Source organism: Phyllobates terribilis, unplaced genomic scaffold (assembly GCF_046119375.1).
Source record: "Phyllobates terribilis strain yellow unplaced genomic scaffold, ASM4611937v1 Scaffold_98__1_contigs__length_5973952, whole genome shotgun sequence".
Taxonomy (NCBI): domain Eukaryota; kingdom Metazoa; phylum Chordata; class Amphibia; order Anura; family Dendrobatidae; genus Phyllobates; species Phyllobates terribilis.
The window spans coordinates 4,959,397-4,980,487 of record NW_027362858.1 but is presented as its reverse complement, the minus strand read 5'-3'; the positions used below and the strand labels follow the sequence as shown (position 1 = coordinate 4,980,487).

General features: G+C 43.1%; 1 protein-coding gene across 1 annotated transcript; it reads right to left on the bottom strand.

Annotated features, from left to right (window-relative positions):
* Positions 1-1,356: 1,356 nt before the first annotated feature.
* On the bottom strand, positions 1,357-19,409 carry LOC141198624 (uncharacterized). Its single transcript, XM_073663061.1, has 6 exons — positions 19,344-19,409; positions 6,715-6,833; positions 6,201-6,585; positions 6,021-6,118; positions 5,726-5,816; positions 1,357-2,655 (listed from the first exon to the last, which is right to left on the bottom strand). Exons 3-6 carry the CDS (start codon positions 6,331-6,333, stop codon positions 1,442-1,444), a joined length of 1,536 nt encoding a protein of 511 aa, XP_073519162.1. The 5' UTR covers positions 6,334-6,585; positions 6,715-6,833; positions 19,344-19,409; the 3' UTR covers positions 1,357-1,441.
* Positions 19,410-21,091: the final 1,682 nt, after the last annotated feature.

The window sequence follows — 21,091 nt, the reverse complement described above, 5'->3', positions numbered from 1 at the left end:
GGTTAATTACCTCAGGAACACGGTGGAATATTCCTATTCATATAGTGGAACTGAATGACCTCGCACACAAGAAATCACTATACCCTACACTTGCTCTACTCTACAAGGTCTGAGATAGGGGTAATCATATAATGGAAATAGGAGACTGCAATGAATCTACATCTATATGGTTTAATAATAAATATGAAGAGGTCTATAAATTAGAGGGATTCCGGAGTTGGGTGGATAAAGGAATATATACGATATAAAACATATTGTGTGAAGGGAAACTTAAGTGCTTTATTCAATTAAAGGGGGGATTTGGGGTGACAAACAATTGTATAAATATCTACAGTTTCGGCATTCATTTAATGCACAATCAAGATGGACGCCCTTTTGGGTAGAAAATAATACTTTTGTTAAGTTGGTATTAGAGAAGGGAAATACTAAGGGTCGTATTTCTGATATTTACTGAGTCCTTCTTGATAATTATTTAAAAATATTTCCTTCTCCAGCTAGACAAAAATGGATGGAGATATAGGTCCAATTTCTGAGGATCAATGGAGAGAGGTATTAGAACTGGTTCCCCAATTATCTTTACATGAGGCGCAGAGATTTTCCCAGATCATATTAATACATGGGAAATATAAGACGCCTAGATTCCTATGTAACATAGGATACCAGACTGCTGCTGAACGTCCAAGGTGTAACATGGATGCTGCGGCCTATTACATACGCTATGGGAATGCCGGGAGTTAGGTAAATACTGGAAAGGAGTTCTGTCTATTATAAAGAGGGTATATAAAATAGATATTCAACCAGACCCCAAAAATGCCTATTAGGTATATTAGAGGATGATATGGAATTTAACCCAATTTCAATAGGGATTTCACATATTTTATTTCAAGCTAGGAAACATATTGCATCCAAATGGATTAACCCCTCGCCTCCAGAAATTAGTGAACTCAAAAATAGGATAAATAATATTATCAGATTAGAAAAAGGGGTATGTAAAAAACGAAACTGAATGAATAAATTAGAGAAAATATGGGGCTTATGGTTGGATACACCTGGAATGCCATCAAGGGGGTTATTGCTGGAGAGACAATGACTGGCGAGGTCTAATGTTTCATTGTAATGTATATTGGAATTCCTTAACATGTGGTATGGGTAATATAGCACACCTATATGTGTATAGGATTATAATGTTTATTACAATATTATGGTTATATAAGAGATTTCAAGAACGTAGAATGTTAATTGTAAGATATAGTAACTGCAAGTTATCAGACGGTAATGGGCAAGATGAAAGGATATATAGGAGAGATGCATGTATGTCATCCCTATGGTATGTTATTTTATTATTGTATGTATCGGTTTCTTGTTTTGTAAAAAAAAAAAAAAAAAAACCTAATGAAAAAAATCTCAAAAATTTATTGGATTAAAAAAAAAAAAAAAAAGATTAGAAAAAAGGCTTCTCCCCTGTGTGAGTTCTCTGGTGCTTTACCAAAGCTGATTTATGGTTACAACATTTCCCACATTCTGAACATGAAAATGGCTTCTCCCCTGTGTGAGTTCTCTTGTGTTTATTAAAATATGATTTATGGTTAAAACATTTCCCACATTCTGAACATGAAAAAGGCTTCTCCCCTGTGTGGGTTCTCTGGTGGTTTTCAAGATTGATTTTACGATTAAAACATTTCCCACATTCTGAACATGAAAAAGGCTTCTCCCCTGTGTGGGTTCTCTGGTGTTTATTAAGATGTGATTTATGGTTAAAACATTTCCCACATTCTAAACATGAAAAAGGCTTCTCCCCTGTGTGGGTTCTCTGGTGTTTATTAAGATGTGATTTATGGTTAAAACATTTCCCACATTCTAAACATGAAAATGGCTTCTCCCCTGTGTGAATTCTTTGGTGATTAACAAGATTTGATTTCTGGGTAAAACATTTCCCACATTCTGAACAGGAAAAAGGCTTCTCCCCTGTGTGAGTTCTCTGATGCTTAATCAAAACTGATTTTTGGTTAAAACATTTCCCACATTCTGAACAAGAAAAAGGCTTCTCCCCTGTGTGGGTTCTTTGGTGACTAACAAGATCTGATTTAAGGTTAAAACATTTCCCACATTCTGAACATGAAAAAGGCTTCTCCCCTGTGTGGGTTCTCTGGTGACGAACCAGATCTGATTTAATGTTACAACATTTCCCACATTCTGAACATGAAAAAGGCTTCTCCCCTGTGTGGGTTCTCTGGTGGATATTAAGAGGTGTTTTCCGGTTGAAACATTTCCCACATTCTGAACATGAAAAAGGCTTCTCGCCCTTGTGGGTTCTCTGGTGATTAACAAAAACTGATTTCTGGTTAAAACATTTTCCACGTTTGGAATAAAAAAATCTATTATCCATTGTGTGTATATTTTGATGTTTAAGAATAGACTTTTTGAGGGTAAAACTGTTTCCATTTTCTGAATGTGAAAATGACTTCTTTCCTTTAGGAGCAGTTTGCTTTTTAATGCTTATTTTATTTTGATTTTCCTTAGTAGTCGGTAATGAATCAGAAGATAGGACCTGTTTCATAGAAGAAGTAATGGTATTCACTTCAATTGTATCCTGTGGGATCTCAAGATCATCCAATTTAAAGATCTCCTGTCCATCTGATCTTCTGGTACAGTCATCTGCCAAGAAAAAAACAATTATTAATTTTGAATAAAATATCCTTGAAATTGATATTTTTTAACATTTCTACTTAAAATGTCTAAACAATCAGATCCCTGGGCTACATGCTAATCCAGGGAAATGAAGAGATATAAGCTCAAGTTTAAAAATCAATTTTATTAGACACAAATCTAAAAAATAGAGGATTTTACATATTCCTCTATTTTTTAGATTTGTGCCTAATAAAATTGATTTTTAAACTTGAGCATATATTTCTTCATTTTCCTGGACTAGCATGTAGCCCAGGGATGTGTTTGTTTAGATTGATTTAGAAGTGGTATGCAATCTTTATTTATTTTTCTATGGGATTCTTGTGTTAATTGTACTTAAAATGTCTGTAGAAATGGCAAGTTATTGACAGAATGACAGTTCACAGTCTAATAGAAAACCTCATAGGATGAACCAGTAGAGCGTGGTGTCCAACTGTTTGCTCATTCTGTTTCCAAAATATGGAATAAGAAGCCATCAAACAATGTTATGCAGGCAAAAATAATACCAATAAAAACTTCTACTCATCTCACAAAAAAACAAGCCCCCACTCAAGTCAAACAGAGGATTCCACATTATTAGATTCTCAAAGGCTCTTTAGAATCAACATGGTTTCCATAAACCAATCCAGCAAAATCCGCTCTCCCGAAGTCAAATCCCCCCTCGCTTCTGCGTCCAAACAACATTTAGCATCCATGTATTTGGCATTACTATAGTGAGAGGAACCCACTTAATTTAAGGTGTGTGTCTCCTGGAACTCAATCTGGGCACTATGCGTTTGGTAAAAAATGGCCAATGTGCAATTTTTTCTCTCCAACGTCCACTGCGTGCTAATTTTCAGAAAGTGCCTATGGAGTCAAAATAATCAAAACTCCTATAGATTAATTCACGGAGAGTTATAATTTCCAAAATGGAGTCACTTTATGGGGATTTCTACTGCTTTGGTTTTCTGACATTTTGTTATATTACGGCTTCTGCAAATGGTGTGTCCCATCTCCTCTGGGATCTGCTCCTGCAACGTCGGCTTCTGTCACCAGGAGCCGCCTTATTCATCCTGCATGTGGCGCTGGTGATGGAGGAGACGTCTGAACCAGAAGCTCTGGGCGGTGCAGGCTCTGTCCAGCCATTAGGATTCGGGTGCCTGTGACCTGTTGAACCATCCTGTCTGGCAATATGGGTGTGTGTGCTGTCCAGCTGAAGTAATCTACTTCAGCCAATTGGAAAACACCACACCCTACTAAAGCTGGAAGCATATTGCCAGAAGCAGCCAGATACAGCCTTGTTCTCCTCTGGTTCAGTCCTCTGTGCTCAGCTCCCGGCTTGTGTATTTGTTTTCTGTTGTGATCCCGGCCCGTTTACTGAATACTCTTGTGTCTTCTGATTTTGTATTTTCTCTGACCTCCATGTTCTGACCCGGCTATCTGACTATTCTTCTTGCCATCTCACACCACACAACATCAGGTAACACCATGGCCCAAGCCTAGGGGTCTCTGTGTAAGTCCAGATCCATGTAGAGGGGTTAAATGGTGATGAGCAAGACAATCCCTGGGATCTAGAAAATGAAGTAGATAGCGCCAAGCCTGTTCGTGGTAGCCATCTTTTTAGATGTCAGGTGACCATGAACAGTGTCCCCAATATATTGTGTCTGTAAACTATTCCAGCAAGATCTGCATTCAAATAGCTAAATGTCGCTCCTTCCCTTCTTAACCTGCCATGTGCCCAGACAGTAGGGTACAACCGTATATAGGGGATTGTCAGATTCAAGAGAAGTTGGAAAATAATTTGTAAGGTCCATTTGTTTCCTATTATCATTTGTGAAGAATCTCAAAGTTATCACCACATAAAGTGACACACGTCAGATCTGAAAAATGAGACCTGATTAACAACACAAAACTGGCTGCGGGAAGGGGTTAAATCAGAATATTTTGGGCACCAACTACTGTAGTCAAAAACTGTGAGTATAGACAATAACACATCTACTGAAATGATCAAACTCAACAGTCTCCATCAGTAATAAATGAGTAACTAGTGGTGAAACCTCTCTGGGGTAATTAGAGTATGGGGCTCGGTGGCTCTTGGCAATCTAAACTATTATAAGGGACAATATTTTCTATCAGATGAGTTTCAAAAAGAAAAAAATAGATATTCAAAGAGAACTTTTTATAATAGTGCAGAACTGAGGTGTCTTAAATTTAGATCTCGGACATTTTGAAAAGCAATGGAGATCTTTTTTCAAAGACTACCAGGGTATTAGAGTCTCACATAAGTGAGGCCGGCCGATCCCACCACAACCTGTTAAAAAAAAAAAAGCATTCTATGTTAGATCCCCAACAACAACGTATGTTTGGAGGGAGACCTCCAACACTAAACTGGAGTTTAGAGAAAGTATTAGCGCCCCCATTTCAGGAGAGATTGTGCAGTAATCTGAATTCCTTAGGATCGAAAACATAATGGAATTTATGGCGTGGAGTGAATCCATGAAACCAGGGCTGGAGCCAACACATCTCCTGCAGACGTGAATAAATGAATATTACAGCCATCAGCCACGCACAGCTTAGAGATATATCATGGCACAGGTGGAATGTTTTCTGTATAGTTTATCACAATCCTGTTTGAAGTTAGATTTAAAATAAATTTTAAAGTTTAGATAAAAGGAAACTCTGCTGTTATTGCATCATTACCCTCCGCTTTCTCTTACAGACCCATCATAATATTTTTCTTCAAGTGATTTTCTCACTTGTCAGCACATTCTACGTACGCTGACATTTGGCTTTATAGTTTACAGATCTGGGCAGGTAACGGTCAGCGTCTCCTAATCCCAGGGGGTAGGTGGATCCTTCAGGTTGTAAGTTCTACAGAAAAGGGATTTCACAATTCACAAAGTCATTTGAACATTTTCAGATGGAGGTGAATGTTATGCTCCAGCGGCAAAATGGTGATCACACGATTGTGATACAGCCGGACTACCGAACTGATAAAGCATCCACAGCCGACGACTGAGAAGAATCTGTGACTTCTCAGCATTTAGTGGTTACTACTCACCTGGGTAGTCATATGTAGGAATCTCCTCTTTACACCGCTCATCACCCCTCACATATGTCTCTGTAGTATTAATATGGGTCAGATCTTCACCCTGAAACAAATATTGTAAAAGTCAAAGTCACAGACTGATGGAGAAGTCCCATCTATGATCAGCTCTAATCCTGCCATCTCCACCGCTCTCATTACACAAGTATAAAACATATAATACTGGTGGCTAAAACAAGACTGAGCACAAGACCTTCACAGCCGTCTACACATCATAGGGGAGATCTCACGACACCTTCTCTCCATCTACCTGATGATCCTGAGGAACATTGGGATCTTCTTGTTTACAGTCCTGTGGAAGAAGGGGACGGGGACATCTCTCAGGTGTTGTCCTCTTACTGGATAGATCTGGAGGAAACACATAAGGGGCTGAATTCATTCTTTACATACAGATAATTATAGGCCGTGTGTATTTAGTCCTGTCTATTACCTGGTGATGTGAGGGACTGGGGAACCTCCATCATGACGCCCTTGTACAAATCTTTGTGTCCTTCTAAATACTCCCACTCCTCCATGGAGAAATAGACAGTGACATCCTGACACCTTATAGGAACCTGACACATACAATGATGGCGTCATCCCCCAATCCTTAATAGTGTTACTGTATAATGTCCCAGCATTCCCAGCAGTGTCACCTCTCCAGTCAGCAGCTCAATCATCTTGTAGGTGAGTTCTAGGATCTTCTGGCCATTGATATCTTCATGTATCAGGGGGTGAGGTGGAGGCCCTGTGATTGGGCTCAGGGGTCTTCCCCATCTCTCAGACACAGGGTCCTGACAGCACTCACTAGAGGTCTTCTTCACTACTGTGTAATCCTGGTTATGGAGAGACACATTAATAAATCTCACTCCAGACATTTCCAGACTCCTCACCTCTCCTGTTCTGTCCATCTGTTATTCCCATAGATAAGAATGATGTAATGTGACGTCATCAGAATCTCTCACCTCTCCAGTAAGCCGGAAGAGGATCTCTAGGGTGAGGTGTAATATCCTCTCCGCCATCTTGTCTCTGTCCATATCCATCTTTGATGGGTAACTCTGGAAAATTCTCTTCTATAAAAGACCTGAATGAGAAGATGATGAGCCGATGTAACATCATAAAAATCCTGTGTAATAATACAATTACTGGAGATAATAAGGGGAAACATATGAGGAGATTTATTATATTACAGTATTTAGTTTTCTTCTTTACATCTACTAATAAAACCTATATATTTTAGGCCACAGACAACAAGCAGTTTCTTCCTTGGAGTCTGCAGCTGAATACGTTTCTCATAGACTCATCTTCCATAAAGCTAATTCTTGTCTCATTTACCGACACTGGAATCAGCATTAGCAATACTACAGGAGATATTCATTACATGTAACATGAGAAATAACTACTTCATGATGAGGAGGACATTAGACTTTCCTATATTGCAAGAAAAACACCAGAAATAAAGCAGATATTAAAATGTATCAAAAGAAAATTGGTACCAACAATTCTTGTAAAAAGAAAAAAACATGCAAAAAGACATTTTCTTATTTTTAATACGTTAAACATTTAAGAAAAACAAAAAACCTCTTTTGGGCATCAGAACATAGATGTACACCGCAGGGATGGCACAGGTGCGGCGGAAACAAAAACCCTGGCAGTTTACCCACTTGCTGCTGACAGAAACAAACATGGCATCTAGAAGGTTTGGTAGAGTTTTGCTGAATGTCCCTCCTCCCCCAAGGTCTTGATAATATGGGGCCTCCTAGTTACTACGATATATAAATGCCTAATAATGGTGTTTGGGCCTGTAATGTACAAAAGTCTATTAGGTCGGGCCAGAGGCATCGTCCAATAAGTTACTTTTTAAAGCCCCCATACACATCAGACTAAAGCTGCATGAAAGTTGGTTGACTATATAATGTATTTGGGGGCCTTCGGACAGATGATGTCAGGGCAGAGAAGGATCTGGAATACTGAATTACAGAGGCTAATCTGTTTGTTCTTCCTGTAGATAATCCTCCACTAGAGGAGTCTGGAGGTGACTCTCTCATACAGACCACAGGAAAGCTGGAATATTTGTGAGTATGGGGGAGTCTGGAGAGATAGCCGTCTGCCAAATGACCGCTCAGCCACCACTTATCTCATGTGTACGGAGCCGTTAGTATTACACTGACAGGCAGTGATGATACACAGCACTACAGTAGTACAGTGCATCACCGGAGCGATCAGAGGCTTGTATGTTGTATGATCGCACTAATGAGAGTGGTTTAAAAAAAGTTTAAAAAAAAGTTTAACATGAAAAAAAAATAAATCAGTTTTAGCAACAAGAAACATCCGTCACTATAGGAACAACAGACTCACTGCACAATATTGGTTGAGTCACGTCCATAACAACTTTACTATATTCTATTATCCTATAGACATCCTATGCACAGTGGAGTAGACTGAAATCACAGATCCCAATATAAAACATAAATATAACCATATATACATAACCCGGACCAGATGGTATGGAGATGAATGAGGGAGACCAAAGTCCAAAAATAAACTTTACTTTACAAGAACTTGATATACATCAGATAGCAGGCACAACACTTCATGGATGCTTCTTCTGTATTATGCAGAGTCAAGAACCGGTTACACGTGTCGGTACTTAACTTTTGTTATAAGCTACAACAGTCCAGCAAATCATTATAAGTAGGCCAAACATCCCCTGTGGGGACCATACGGGTAACCTCAGCTGCCAGTTGATTTGCGAGTACCGTTTATAAGACGCAATATATACAGGGTGGGCCATTTATATGGATACACTTGAATTAAATGGGAACGGTTGGTGATATCAACTTCCTGTTTGTGGCACATTAGTATATGGGAGGGGGGGAAACTTTTCCAGATGGGTGGTGACCATGGCGGCCATTTTGAAGTCAGTCATTTTGGATCCAACTTTATTTTTTTTAATGGGAAGAGGGTCATGTGACACAACAAACTTATTGAGAATTTCATAAGAAAAACAATGGTGAGCTTGGTTTTAATGAAACTGCATTCTTTCATGAGTTTTTTACAAGTTTATGACCACTTATAAAATGTGTTCAAAGTGCTGCCCATTGTGTTGGATTGTCAATGCAACCCTCTTCCACTGATCGCAACACCACAGAAGAAATGCTAGCACAGGCTTCCAGTATCCGTTGTTTCAGATGCTGCACATCTCGTATCTTGATGGTATGGTGTGGTATATGGGGTACAAAGATAGTGGGGCCATTCTTCATCAGTGGAAACCTCAATGCCACTGGATATTTGAAATTGCTACATGATGATGTGTTGCCCTCTTTATGCACTGAAGATGGCACGTTCCCTGAGTTTTTCCAACAAGATGGTGCAACACCACATTATGGGTGTCAGGTTCGAGCATTCCTACATGAACAGTTTCCTGGAAATAGGATTGGCTGTCGTGGGCCAGTTGAATGGCCACCAAGGTCTCCCGATCTGACCCCCTTAGACTTTTATCTTTGGTGTCATCTAAAGGCAATTGTCTATGCTGTGAAGATACGAGATGTGCAGCATCTGATACAACGGATACTGGAAGCCTGTGCTAGCATTTCTTCTGTGGTGTTGCTATCAGTGTGTCAAGAGAGGGAGAAGAGGGTTGCATTGACAGTCCAACACAATGGGCAGCACTTTGAACACATTTTATAAGTTATAATAATAAAATTACGTTAAAACCAAGCACACCATTGTTTTTCTTATGAAATTCTGAATAAGTCTGATGTGTCACATGACCCTCTCCCGATTGAAAAAAATAAAGTTGGATCCAAAATGGCCGCCATGGTCACCACCCATCTGGAAAAGTTTTCCCTCTCCCATATACTAGTGTGCCACAAACAGGAAGTTGATATCACCAACCATTCCCATTTAATTTAGGTGTATCCACAAATGGCCCAGTGTGTGTGTGTGTGTGTGTGTGTGTGTGTATGTGTGTATGTGTGTATATATATATATATATATATATATATATATATATACAGTACAGACCAAAAGTTTGGACACACCTTCTCATTTAAAGATTTTTCTGTATTTTCATGACTATGAAAATTGTACATTCACACTGAAGGCATCAAAACTGTGAATTAACACATGTGTAGTTATATACTTAACAAAAAAGTGTGAAACAACTGAAAATATGTCTTATATTCTTGGTTCTTCAAAGTAGTCACCTTTTGCTTTGATGACTGCTTTGCACATTCTTGGCATTCTCTTGATGAGCTTCAAGAGGTAGCCACCGGAAATGGTTTTCACTTCACAGGTGTGACCTGTCAGGTTTAAGAAGTGGGATTTCTTGCCTTATAAATGGGTCTGGGACGATCAGTTGTGTTGTGCAGAAGTCTGGTGGATACACAGCTGATAGTCCTACTGAATAGACTGTTAGAATTTGTATTATGTCAAGAAAAAAGCAGCTAAGTAAAGAAAATGAGTGGCCATCATTACTTTAAGAAATGAAGGTCAGTCATTCCGAAAAATTGGGCAAACTTTGAAAGTGTCCCCAAGTGCAGTTGCAAAAACCATCAAGCGCTACAAAGAAACTGGCTTACATGAGCACAGGAAGGAAGACCAAGAGTCACCTCTGCTTCTGAGGATAAGTTTATCCGAGTCATCAGCCTCAGAAATCGCAGGTTAACAGCAGCTCAGATTAGAGACCAGGTCAAAGCCACACAGAGTTCTAGCAGCAGACACATCTCTTCAACAACTGTTAAGAGGAGACTTTGTGCAGCAGGCCTTCATGATAAAATAGCTGCTAGGAAACCACTGCTAAGGACAGGCAACAAGCAGAAGAGACTCGTTTGGGCTAAAGAACACAAGGAATGGACATTAGACCAGTGGAAATCTGTGCTTTCGTCTGATGAGTCCAAATTTGAGATCTTTGGTTCCAACCACCGTGTCTTTGTGCGACGCAGAAAAGGTGAACAGATGGACTCTACATGCCTGGTTCCCACCGTGAAGCATGGAGGAGGAGGTGTGATGGTGTGGGGGAGCTTTGCTGGTGACACTGTTGGGGATTTATTCAAAATTGAAGGCATACTGAACCAGCATGGCTACCACAGCATCTTGCAGCGGCATGCTATTCCATCCGGTTTGCGTTTAGTTGGACCATCGTTTATTTTTCAACAGGATAATGACCCCAAACACACCTCCAGGCTGTGTAAGGGCTATTTGACCAAGAAGGAGAGTGATGGGGTGCTACGCCAGATGACCTGGCCTCCACAGTCACCAGACCTGAACCCAATCGAGATGGTTTGGGGTGAGCTGAACCGCAGAGTGAAGGCAAAAGGGCCAACAAGTGCTAAGCATCTCTGGGAACTCCTTCAAGATTGTTGGAAGACCATTTCCGGTGACTACCTCTTGAAGCTCATCAAGAGAATGCCAAGAGTGTGAAAAGCAGTCATCAAAGCAAAAGGTGGCTACTTTGAAGAACCTAGAATATAAGACATATTTTCAGTTGTTTCACACTTTTTTGTTAAGTATATAATTCCACATGTGTTAATTCATAGTTTTGATGCCTTCAGTGTGAATGTACAATTTTCATAGTCATGAAAACACAGAAAAATCTTTACATGGGGTGTGTCCAAACTTTTGGTCTGTACTGTATATATATATATATATATATACACACATACACACTGTGGCTGGTGGGGTCTGTGGGGGGAGCGGCAGCGTAGCGGGGCACAGGAGGCAGGAGCCACCCACTGCAGACTACACTGTCCCCGCTGGTAAAGAAAATGAGCATCTGCCGCTCCCCACGCCCAATTAATAGCCTTAATAGCGCTCACAGTGTTGCCGCAGCACGGCTACTGCTGCGGCTCGGCGGTCACGTGTGCCCACTATTAAAGAGCATGAATATTCACTACTCGCCGCTCCCATAGGCGTGGGGAGTAGAGAATATTCATGCTCTTTAATGGCAGGCACGTGTGATGATCGAACCGCTGAAGGAGCCGCGCTGCGGCTACACTGTGAGTGCTATTAAGGAGAGTGAATAGTCACGTCAATAGCCCCAGCGTGGGGAGCAGTGACTATTCCGGCAGCTCGTTTCCCCGTGTGAGGGCATACCAGGATGGGGATTGGGAAGCCATGCATACCAGGATGGGAATGAGGGGAGTCATGCATACCAGGATGGGGATAGGGATTGGGGTGCAATGCATACCAGGATGGAGGGGTGCCATGCATACCAAGATGGAGGGGTGCCATGCATACCTGTTAGAACCTTGCTGTTAGGTTTTTTTTCCTTTGCTGGTCACATGACCTTGTTGGCCTATTTAATCCTGCTCCGCCCTTCTGGCTTTGCTGGACTTCATTGTATATCTACTTTCTAGCTAGCCTGTGCTCTGTGTCTTGCTCTGTTAGTTTGCTTGGTCTACTGACCTCTATGTTCTATATATTTTGTTTGTTCGTCTGTCTGCTACTATTTCTGTTAGGAGGTGTCCCATATTCCTCCCAGTCCTTAGTACTTGTAGGGATTCCCTCCCCACATCTATAGGTCTTCGTACAGACTAGCTTAGGACTTTAGCAGGTCTGATCGCAGGATCAGGTCCCCTGTTACATCGTAGGGATTCAGCTGAGTTCTATTGTAGGGACAGATCTCCTCTCTTTCCTTAGCTCTGGTAGCAGAACATAACAATACCAAGATGGAGGGGTGCCATGCATACCAGGATGGGCATGAGGAGTGCCATGCATACCAGGATGGGGATTAGGGTGCCATGCCTACCAGGATGGGGATGGGGGGTGCCATGCCTACCAGGATGGGGATGGGGGGTGCCATGCATTGCATATCAGGATGGGGATTGGGATGCCGTGCATACCAGGATGGGGATTGGGATGCCATGCATACCAGGATGGGGATTGGGGTGCCGTGCATACCAGGATGGGGGATTGGGGTGCCGTGCATACCAGGATGGGGGATTGGGGTGCCATGCATACCAGGATGGGGGATTGGGGTGCCATGCATACCAGGATGAGGTGAGACATGCATATCAGGATGAGGGATTAGAGGGGCCATGCATAACAGGAAGAGGGATAAGGGGTGCCATGCATATCAGGATAAGGGGTGCCATGCATACAAGGATGGGGAAGAGGGGTGCCATGCATACCAGGATGGGGAAGAGGGGTGCCATGCATGCCAGGATGGGGAAGAGAGGTGCCATGCATGCCAGGATGGGGAAGAGGGGTGCCATGCATGCCAGGATGGGGAAGAGGGGTGCCATGTATGCCAGGATGGGGAAGAGGGGTGCCATGTATGTCAGGATGGGGAAGAGGGGTGCCATGCATGCCAGGATGGGGATGAGGGGTGCCATGCATGCCAGGATGGGGATGAGGGGTGCCATGCATGCCAGGGTGGGGATGAGGTGTGCCATGCATACCAGGATGGGGATGAGGGGTGCCATGCATACTAGGATGGGGATTGTTGGGGTTCCGTGCAGGATGGGGGATTGGGGTGCAATGCATACCAGGATGGAGGGTTGCCATGCATAGCAGGAGGGGGGATGAGGGCCACGTATAACAGGAAGGAGGGGGCCATATATACCAGGATGGGGGTTATGAACAGAATTGGGGGACATTACCCCTATAACAGTGTCAGCAGCAGACCCCATCTCCCTTAACGGTGCATCATGACCACATTTTTTGCTTAATTTTTTTTTCTATTTTCCCTTTCTATAGGTGCGTCCTATGGTCCGGTGTGTCTTATAGTGCGAAAAATATGGTACCTCACTGGCTGAGGTGTATCTGTACGACTCCTCACTGGTACTCTCAAAGTACATTCAATGAGGGCTACACGCTCCTTGCTGTGGCATTTCATCTTCAGTTCTTCGTAGGAGAACTCATGTCCCAGTTTGGCGACACTGTAGCTTCCTCTCCAGACAATTGTTTGCTTAAATCCTGTTAGTCTAAGATAAGGAATCGTCCATATCATTTCCCTTCCGCTGACATCCCCACTATCATCATGGGTGACTTCAACATCCCCATTGACACTTCCCTCTCAGCTGCCTCTAAGCTTCTATATTTCACTTCCTTTTTCGGCCTCGCTCAATGGTGCTCCACAGACACACACAAAGATGTCCACACTTTGTACCTCATCTTCACCCGCCTCCATTCCCTATCTAACCTCTCTAACTCACCTCTCCTTCTTTCTGACCACAACCTACTTACATTCTCTTCCCTCTCCTCTCCAGGTGCAGAATCCCCACTCCACAAACCTGCACACCCTCACAGAAATCTTAAACACCTTGATCTACATTCACTTTCTGAGTCTCTTCTCCCTCTTGCAAACATAAGTTCCTTACACAATGCAGATGCTGCCGCTTTATATAACACCACTATATCTGCATCTCTCAAATCGGCTTCCCCTCTCAGACATACCAAAGCTCACAAAATTAAAAGGCAACCCTGGGACACTAGCCTGACTAAAGAACTGAGGTGGGCTTCCAGAGTTGCTGAGCGGAGATGGAAAAGATCCCACTCCAAAGAGCACTTCATCGCAATCAAACAGTCCCTCAATACTTTCAAGTCCACACTCACTGCAACGAAGCAAACATACTTCTCATCTGTCATAGCTTCCCTGTCTCACAACCTTAAACAGCTATTCAACACTTTCAATTCTCTCCTCCATCCCCCAGCACATCCTCCTCTCCAATCAACTTAGCTGAAGACTTTGCCTCATTCTTCAAGCAGAAGATTGATAACATCAGAGAAAGCTTTGGCCGACAACCCCCACAGCCCCTGCTCATATCTACTCAGCCCTCCTCCTCCAAAACCAGCTTCTCCGCCATCACGGAAGATCAACTTTCCACTCCACTCTTAAGATCACATCTCACCACAATGACTGCTCATTCTCCCTAGTCCCGCAAGCTAGCTGCCCCTGGGGTAACCTTGGACTTTCTCGCTATTCCCCAGCCTCTCCCCTCTGTCAATCCCTTCACTGGTACCCCATTACCCAGAGACTCCAGGACAAAGCCCTACCCATGACATACAAAGCCATCCACAACCTGTCTCCTCCATACATCTGTGACCTAGTTTCCCGGTACTTTTCTACACACAACCTCCGATCCTCACAAGATCTCCTTCTCTACTCCACTCTCTGCTCTTTGTCTCTGCTATGCTCTCGCCTTGGAATCCGGATTCACCAGGTAGACCAAAAATTTGTATTTCTCACTTAATTATCCCTATCTGACTCATCACCAGGAAATTGTTCTCCTTTATGCCCATGTAGCTCAGAATGAGGCTCCAACACAATATAATGGAACCCACAAAGTATGATGGCCCCCACAGCCCCTCATAAAGTATTATGGCTACAATAGCCTGCTAAACAAAATGAGGACACGCACTCAATATGGAGGCCATTAAAGTCCATCAAAGCGCCCAACACAGTTTAATGGCCCCCAGCAGCCACCCACTCTGTATGAGAGCCCCAACAGCCCTTCAATTAATATGGTGCCCCCATAATTCCTGATATTAAGAAAAAAAACACACACACTCTACTCAACCAACCCCGTTCCCGGGTGCACTCCTCCGGTCTGTGCAGTGTGAGTACTGAGGCTCCATACTACAGGTGTAATGTAGTGACATCATTGTGCCTGCAGTGCACAGAGACTCAGATTCACAGGCGAAGGCTGAATGATGGATCAGGGAGCTTTCGACTTCCTGATTCATTATCCTATTCAATAGTATTACCATCACGAGAATGTGGATATAGCTGAAATTTTGATGATTGGGAAGAAGAGGGTGCCCGTTGCTGACCCGCACCGAGCCCTCTCAATTCATAGGCCTTATAGTGGCCACATGGGCTGCCACTATGGATGATATGCCCCTGCCTATCCAACTATTGTGTGGTAAATATCTTATAGGTTCTGGGTTCATTAGTATCTGCACCAAGAATGGTGCTGAGTTTTTAATAATTGCCGTGGAGTAGTCGGTGAGATGGGTGGTAAAAAATTGTGTGTCTAATGGGTAGTACTGTGGGCAACCCTCTGCCCCCCAAATTAAAATATATGCACTAAAAACTCGACTAACAACATATATATACTTAAAACTAGCAAAACTACAAGCTGAATGGCTTACGCTATCCTGTACCTAAACAAAACGGTTACACCTAAGAGACGACAATGGCATCCCCACACACGGTGGCTGTCCCTCATAAGCCCTAGATAACCCTGATATATATATCAAAAAATACACGGATACATTAAATAGGACCACGTATGTCTCAAGGTATATGTAAAGGAAAGGGTATGGTACTCTTCAGAGAATCTTTAAATAATCCGCCATCAACGCATTTCCCCAACAGCTTCATCAGGAGGCTTGATACAGGGATGATAATTGATGATGTTCAGAATAGTGTGCCTAATAGCCAGGTGTCCATGTTTAAATATCCCAATTCATCCAAAACCCCTCCCCAGACTAGGAGACCCATTCCCATTCCTAGAGGTGAATTGTCATAAGATATATAGAATAGAGTCTTTCTACAATAATGTACTGCACTTGCGCTTCTTCTCACACGCAAGAGGTCCGATAATGTCCATCTCCTAGTGTGCATGTCCGGAAGTGACGTGCTATAAAGTTTAACGGCAGATACACTGATTGCTGCCACGCTACTCATACCCTTCACTGCGCATGACCGTAGTTATGCATTCCACGCCGGAGAGCATCTAGGGTCATTGTCTGCGATTGTGCATGTCCGGACGTGTGCGTTCTACGCCGGAGAGCATGCTGAATCTGGATTGCATTCCTCCCATATAGAAAAGTCCTGTCTCTGAGATCAGCGTCATGGGAGACTAAAAACAAGTTTTTGCACATCCTCCCATCAAGCAATAGGCATGTAGATCTACTTTATCACTACATAAAATATGGGATCAGAGCCCACAGTATATTCCTAAATGGCCAAATTTGACCCCTATTACATAATTGGAGATATACAATGATCACCGCACTTGTTAATTACTAAATAGTATATGTGTGATATAACTGATAAGAACTAATTCTGATATAGAAGCTCAGATATCTTGATGAAGTAAAACAATATGTGAACCTCATTCACAGGGAACTAAGTAGAAATGGGTAGAGTATAAAATCCAAAAATGTAATCCAGATTTGGGCTGTATTCACACAAACAGGCATAGGAAATTTGCTCATCAAGTCCCTTAGGGGCCAGTGAATCCAGTCTGGAAATCCACTCTCTTTCCTTTTTGATATGTCTATTGTGATCACCTCCTGTGACACTAGGTTTAACCACCGCAACGAAACAAAAGGAGATGTTTCACCTCAATGTGCACTGTTCATGTGTCTCACTAATTGGGGCATCCTGACCATGGCATAAATTACCCAAATGCCCCCTTCCCCAACCTCATCCTAGACTGCCTCTTGGTCGTTCATACATAATCTAGGAGGCAGGTGCATGTGGCCACATATACAAGTCCTGAGGTTTTACAGTTGGAATAATCCCTCTGGAAAAAGATTTTACCTGTAGAGGAACTCAAGAGAGATTGTACAGTACATGGTCTCATCCAATTACATGTACAACTTTATCCACATCTAAAGAAACCGCAGACTCTTCTATCCAGCCAAGTCCACTTGGGTGCAGGTTTTTATAGAAACTATGCACTAAACGGTCCCTAATTGACCAACCCTTTCTGAAAGTTATTGTGGGAGTAGATCCCACAGCACCCTCAGGTCCCGGTTGGTCAGGGTTTTCTGAGGATATTAAAGATATGGTTACTCTGATTGTGATAAATTCCTATTACTCCTGTTATCCCATCTTTTTCTTGCTCTCTTGGTTAGGTATGGAGGAGTGTCTGTCTCTCCCGATTTTCTGCAAACAATCATGTGGAATCCAAAATGTACTGTAGGTACCTTTTCCATGAATCTGGTGTTCATGTCTATTGCCTGTATATTAAAATCTGTAACATTAGAGCTGTCTCTTCTCAACCGTATAAATTGGCCCTTGGATATTGCTTTTTTTAAGGAGGATGGGGTGGTGGGTATCCCACTTCAATAGTTTATTAGTGCTTGTAGGTTTATGGTAGATGAGTGCCCCTAGGGTCCCATCCCGTTCTTTCTTGACTGGTACATCCAGGAAAGGCAACTGGTAATATTTAAACTCTTTTATAAATCTCAGGCCCACTGTATAGATATTGAGTTCCCAGACAAATTCAAGAAATTGCTCACTCGTCTCTGACCAGATGATAAAAATGTCGTCAATATATCAAATATCATACCCCAATATATGGCTGCCACCACTTATGATCATCCCTGAATAGTGTGGTTTCCTCCCACCAGCCCAGGAATAGGTTATCATACGAGGGGGCACAGCGGCTCCCCATTGCAGTACCCCTGAGCTGGTGGAAGTACTTCCTGTCAAAAAGAAAGAAGTTATGTGTAAGAGTGAATTTTAGAAGATCCTCCATGAAGTCATTATGTCTGCTACACTCTATTGATCTCGATTTCAAGAAATGTCTTACTCCTGATACCATCCTCATGCGGTATATTACTGTACAAAGCCTCGATATATAGTAAGGCCTGCTCCCCTACATGCATGTATACATGCTCGAGGGTATACATGTAGGGGAGCAGGCAAAGGGAAAACCAACTCCAGAGGGATTATTCCAACTACAGGACCTCAGGCACTACTGGGGGAACATTATACTGTGTGGGGGCATCATACATCCTGCATAAGGGGCATAATGGGGGCATTACACTGTGTGGGGGCATCATACATCCTGCATAAGGGGCATAATGGGGGCATTACACTGTGTAGGGCATCATACATCCTGCATAAGGGGCATAATGGGGGCATTACACTGTGTGGGGGCATCATGCATACTGCATAAGGGGCATAATGGGGGCATTACACTGTGTGGGGGCATCATACATACTGCATAAGGGGCATAATGGGGGCATTACACTGTGGAGGGCATCATGCATACTGCATAAGGGGCATAATGGGGGCATTACACTGTGGGGGGCATCATACATACTGCATAAGGGGCATAATGGGGGCATTACACTGTGTGGGGCATCATACACACTGCATAAGGGGCATTACACTGTGTGGGGGCATCATATATCCTGCATAAGGGGCATAATGGGGGCATTATACTGTGTAGGGGCATCATACATCCTGCATAAGGGGCATAATGGGGGCATTACACTATGTGGGGGCATCATACATCCTGCATAAGGGGCATAATGGGGGCATTACACTGTGTGGGGGCATCATACATCCTGTATAAGGGGCATAATGGAGGCATTACACTGTGTAGGGGCATCATACATCCTGCATAAGGGGCATAATGGGGGCATTACACTGTGGGGTCATCATATATCCTGCATAAGGGGCATAATGGGGGCATTACACTGTGGGGCCAGTAAAGGGGTCCTGTACTATGAGAACAATACGTTTCCTCCCTCCCTGTCTCCATAGTTGGGTCGTATGTATCTATTACAGGAAACTGAACAAAAACCTTATGATTCATATAAAGGGGCAACACAAGACCCCAAAAGAGTCTCCGTGCTGAAGGGGTTAATGCCCCCTGCGCCCAGTAATGGGGTCTCCACATACCTCCACCTGCAGAGCCGCCACCACATATATGGCTGCTCTGTGCTCACAGGAGCTGTGATGAGGTCACAGGAGGGGAGGAGTCAGGGGTCACATGATCAGGGGCCTCAGTGGATGCAGGACTCTGCTGTGCTGGTTGTCATGGTGCTGGATGAGCTGAAGTTTATGTGTGGGGTCAGGAGGGGTTTACAGTGTGGATGTAGCAGAGCCGCGTGTGTACGAGGTGTACGGAGCGGAGCCGCGTGTGTACGAGGCGTACGGAGCAGAGCCGTGTGTGTACGAGGTGTACGGAGCGGAACCGCGTGTGTACGAGGTGTACGGAGCGGAGCCGCGCGTGTACGAGGTGTAGGGAGCGGAGCCGCGCGTGTACAAGGTGTAGGGAGCGGAGCCGCGCGTGTACGAGGTGTACGGAGCAGAGCCGCGTGTGTACGAGGTGTACGGAGCGGAGCCGCGCGTGTACGAGGTGTACGGAGCAGAGCCGCGTGTGTACGAGGTGTACGGAGCGGAGCCGTGTGTGTACGAGGCCTACGGAGCGGAGCCCCGTGTGTACAAGTTGTATAATACTCACCTTATTACCTATTCTCCGATGCTCATGTCACCTGTAAAGGAGAAAAAATTATAAACCACCATAATACTCGCCTGTTGGGCGTAATCCACATCACCATTCACTGATGCTGCTCTACACAACAGCCGGCTACACACTACCTGTCATTTATTTATTGACACACTGAGACTGCGTGTGTCAGTGTGTAGCCGGCTGTCATGTAGAGTGACTGCTGATGTGAATTACGCCCGACAGGTGATTATTATAATTTTTTTATTTGTTCTTGTTTACTGGGGACAAGGGCATCAGTCATTAGGTGTTATACTTACCTAACTCTGCTTTTTATTTTTAAATAAATGTGTAAAATGGTGTGGACTTTTATTTCAAATAAAGGAATGTATTCAGGCTGTGTGTTTATTTCCAAACTTTCTATTGGGTTACTAATGGGGGCTTCTAATAGAAATGGAAATAGAAGTGCCGTGAGAAAGTTCACCGGAGTTGATCAGCTGATGAACCCCAGTGATCTCAGTTACGACACCACCACTGCGGTGTCAGTGTGTAGCCAGCTGTCTTGTAGAGCAGTCACCGATGTGACTGCTGATGTGGATTACAACAGACAGGTGAGTATTATGGCAGTTTGTAATTTTTTCTCTTTTACAGGGGACAGTGCATCGAAGATTAGGCGTTAAAGGTGAATATTATAATGCTTTTTTTTTTTGAATAATAGTAATAATAATAATTTTTATTTATATAGCACCAACATATTCCGCAGCACTTTACAATTAAGCGGGGACATGTACAGACAATAAATTCAATACAAGCTAAGACAGTTTAAACAGTTACATTAGGAGTGAGGTCCCTGCTCGCAAGCTTACATTCTACAAGGGAATAGGAGGGACACAATAGGTGGAAAGTGCTTGTCATTTCAGGTCTGGCAATTATAATAAATAGGGATTTTCGTATAAAACTGCATGATCCGGTCATCAGCCTGTATGTTTAAGTGCAATAATCAAGTATCGAGTGCAGTTATCGTGTGCATGGAGGGTGTGGAAACAGATTAATGGTAGGGAGGAGACAGATGAATGGTCTTTTTTTTCTCTTTTCCAGGGGACAAGGACATCGGGGATTAAGTATTAGGTGAGTATAACTGTGTTTTTTCTTTCAATATTTATTTATTTTAATTTTTTCTTTCTGTACTTGGAGCAGA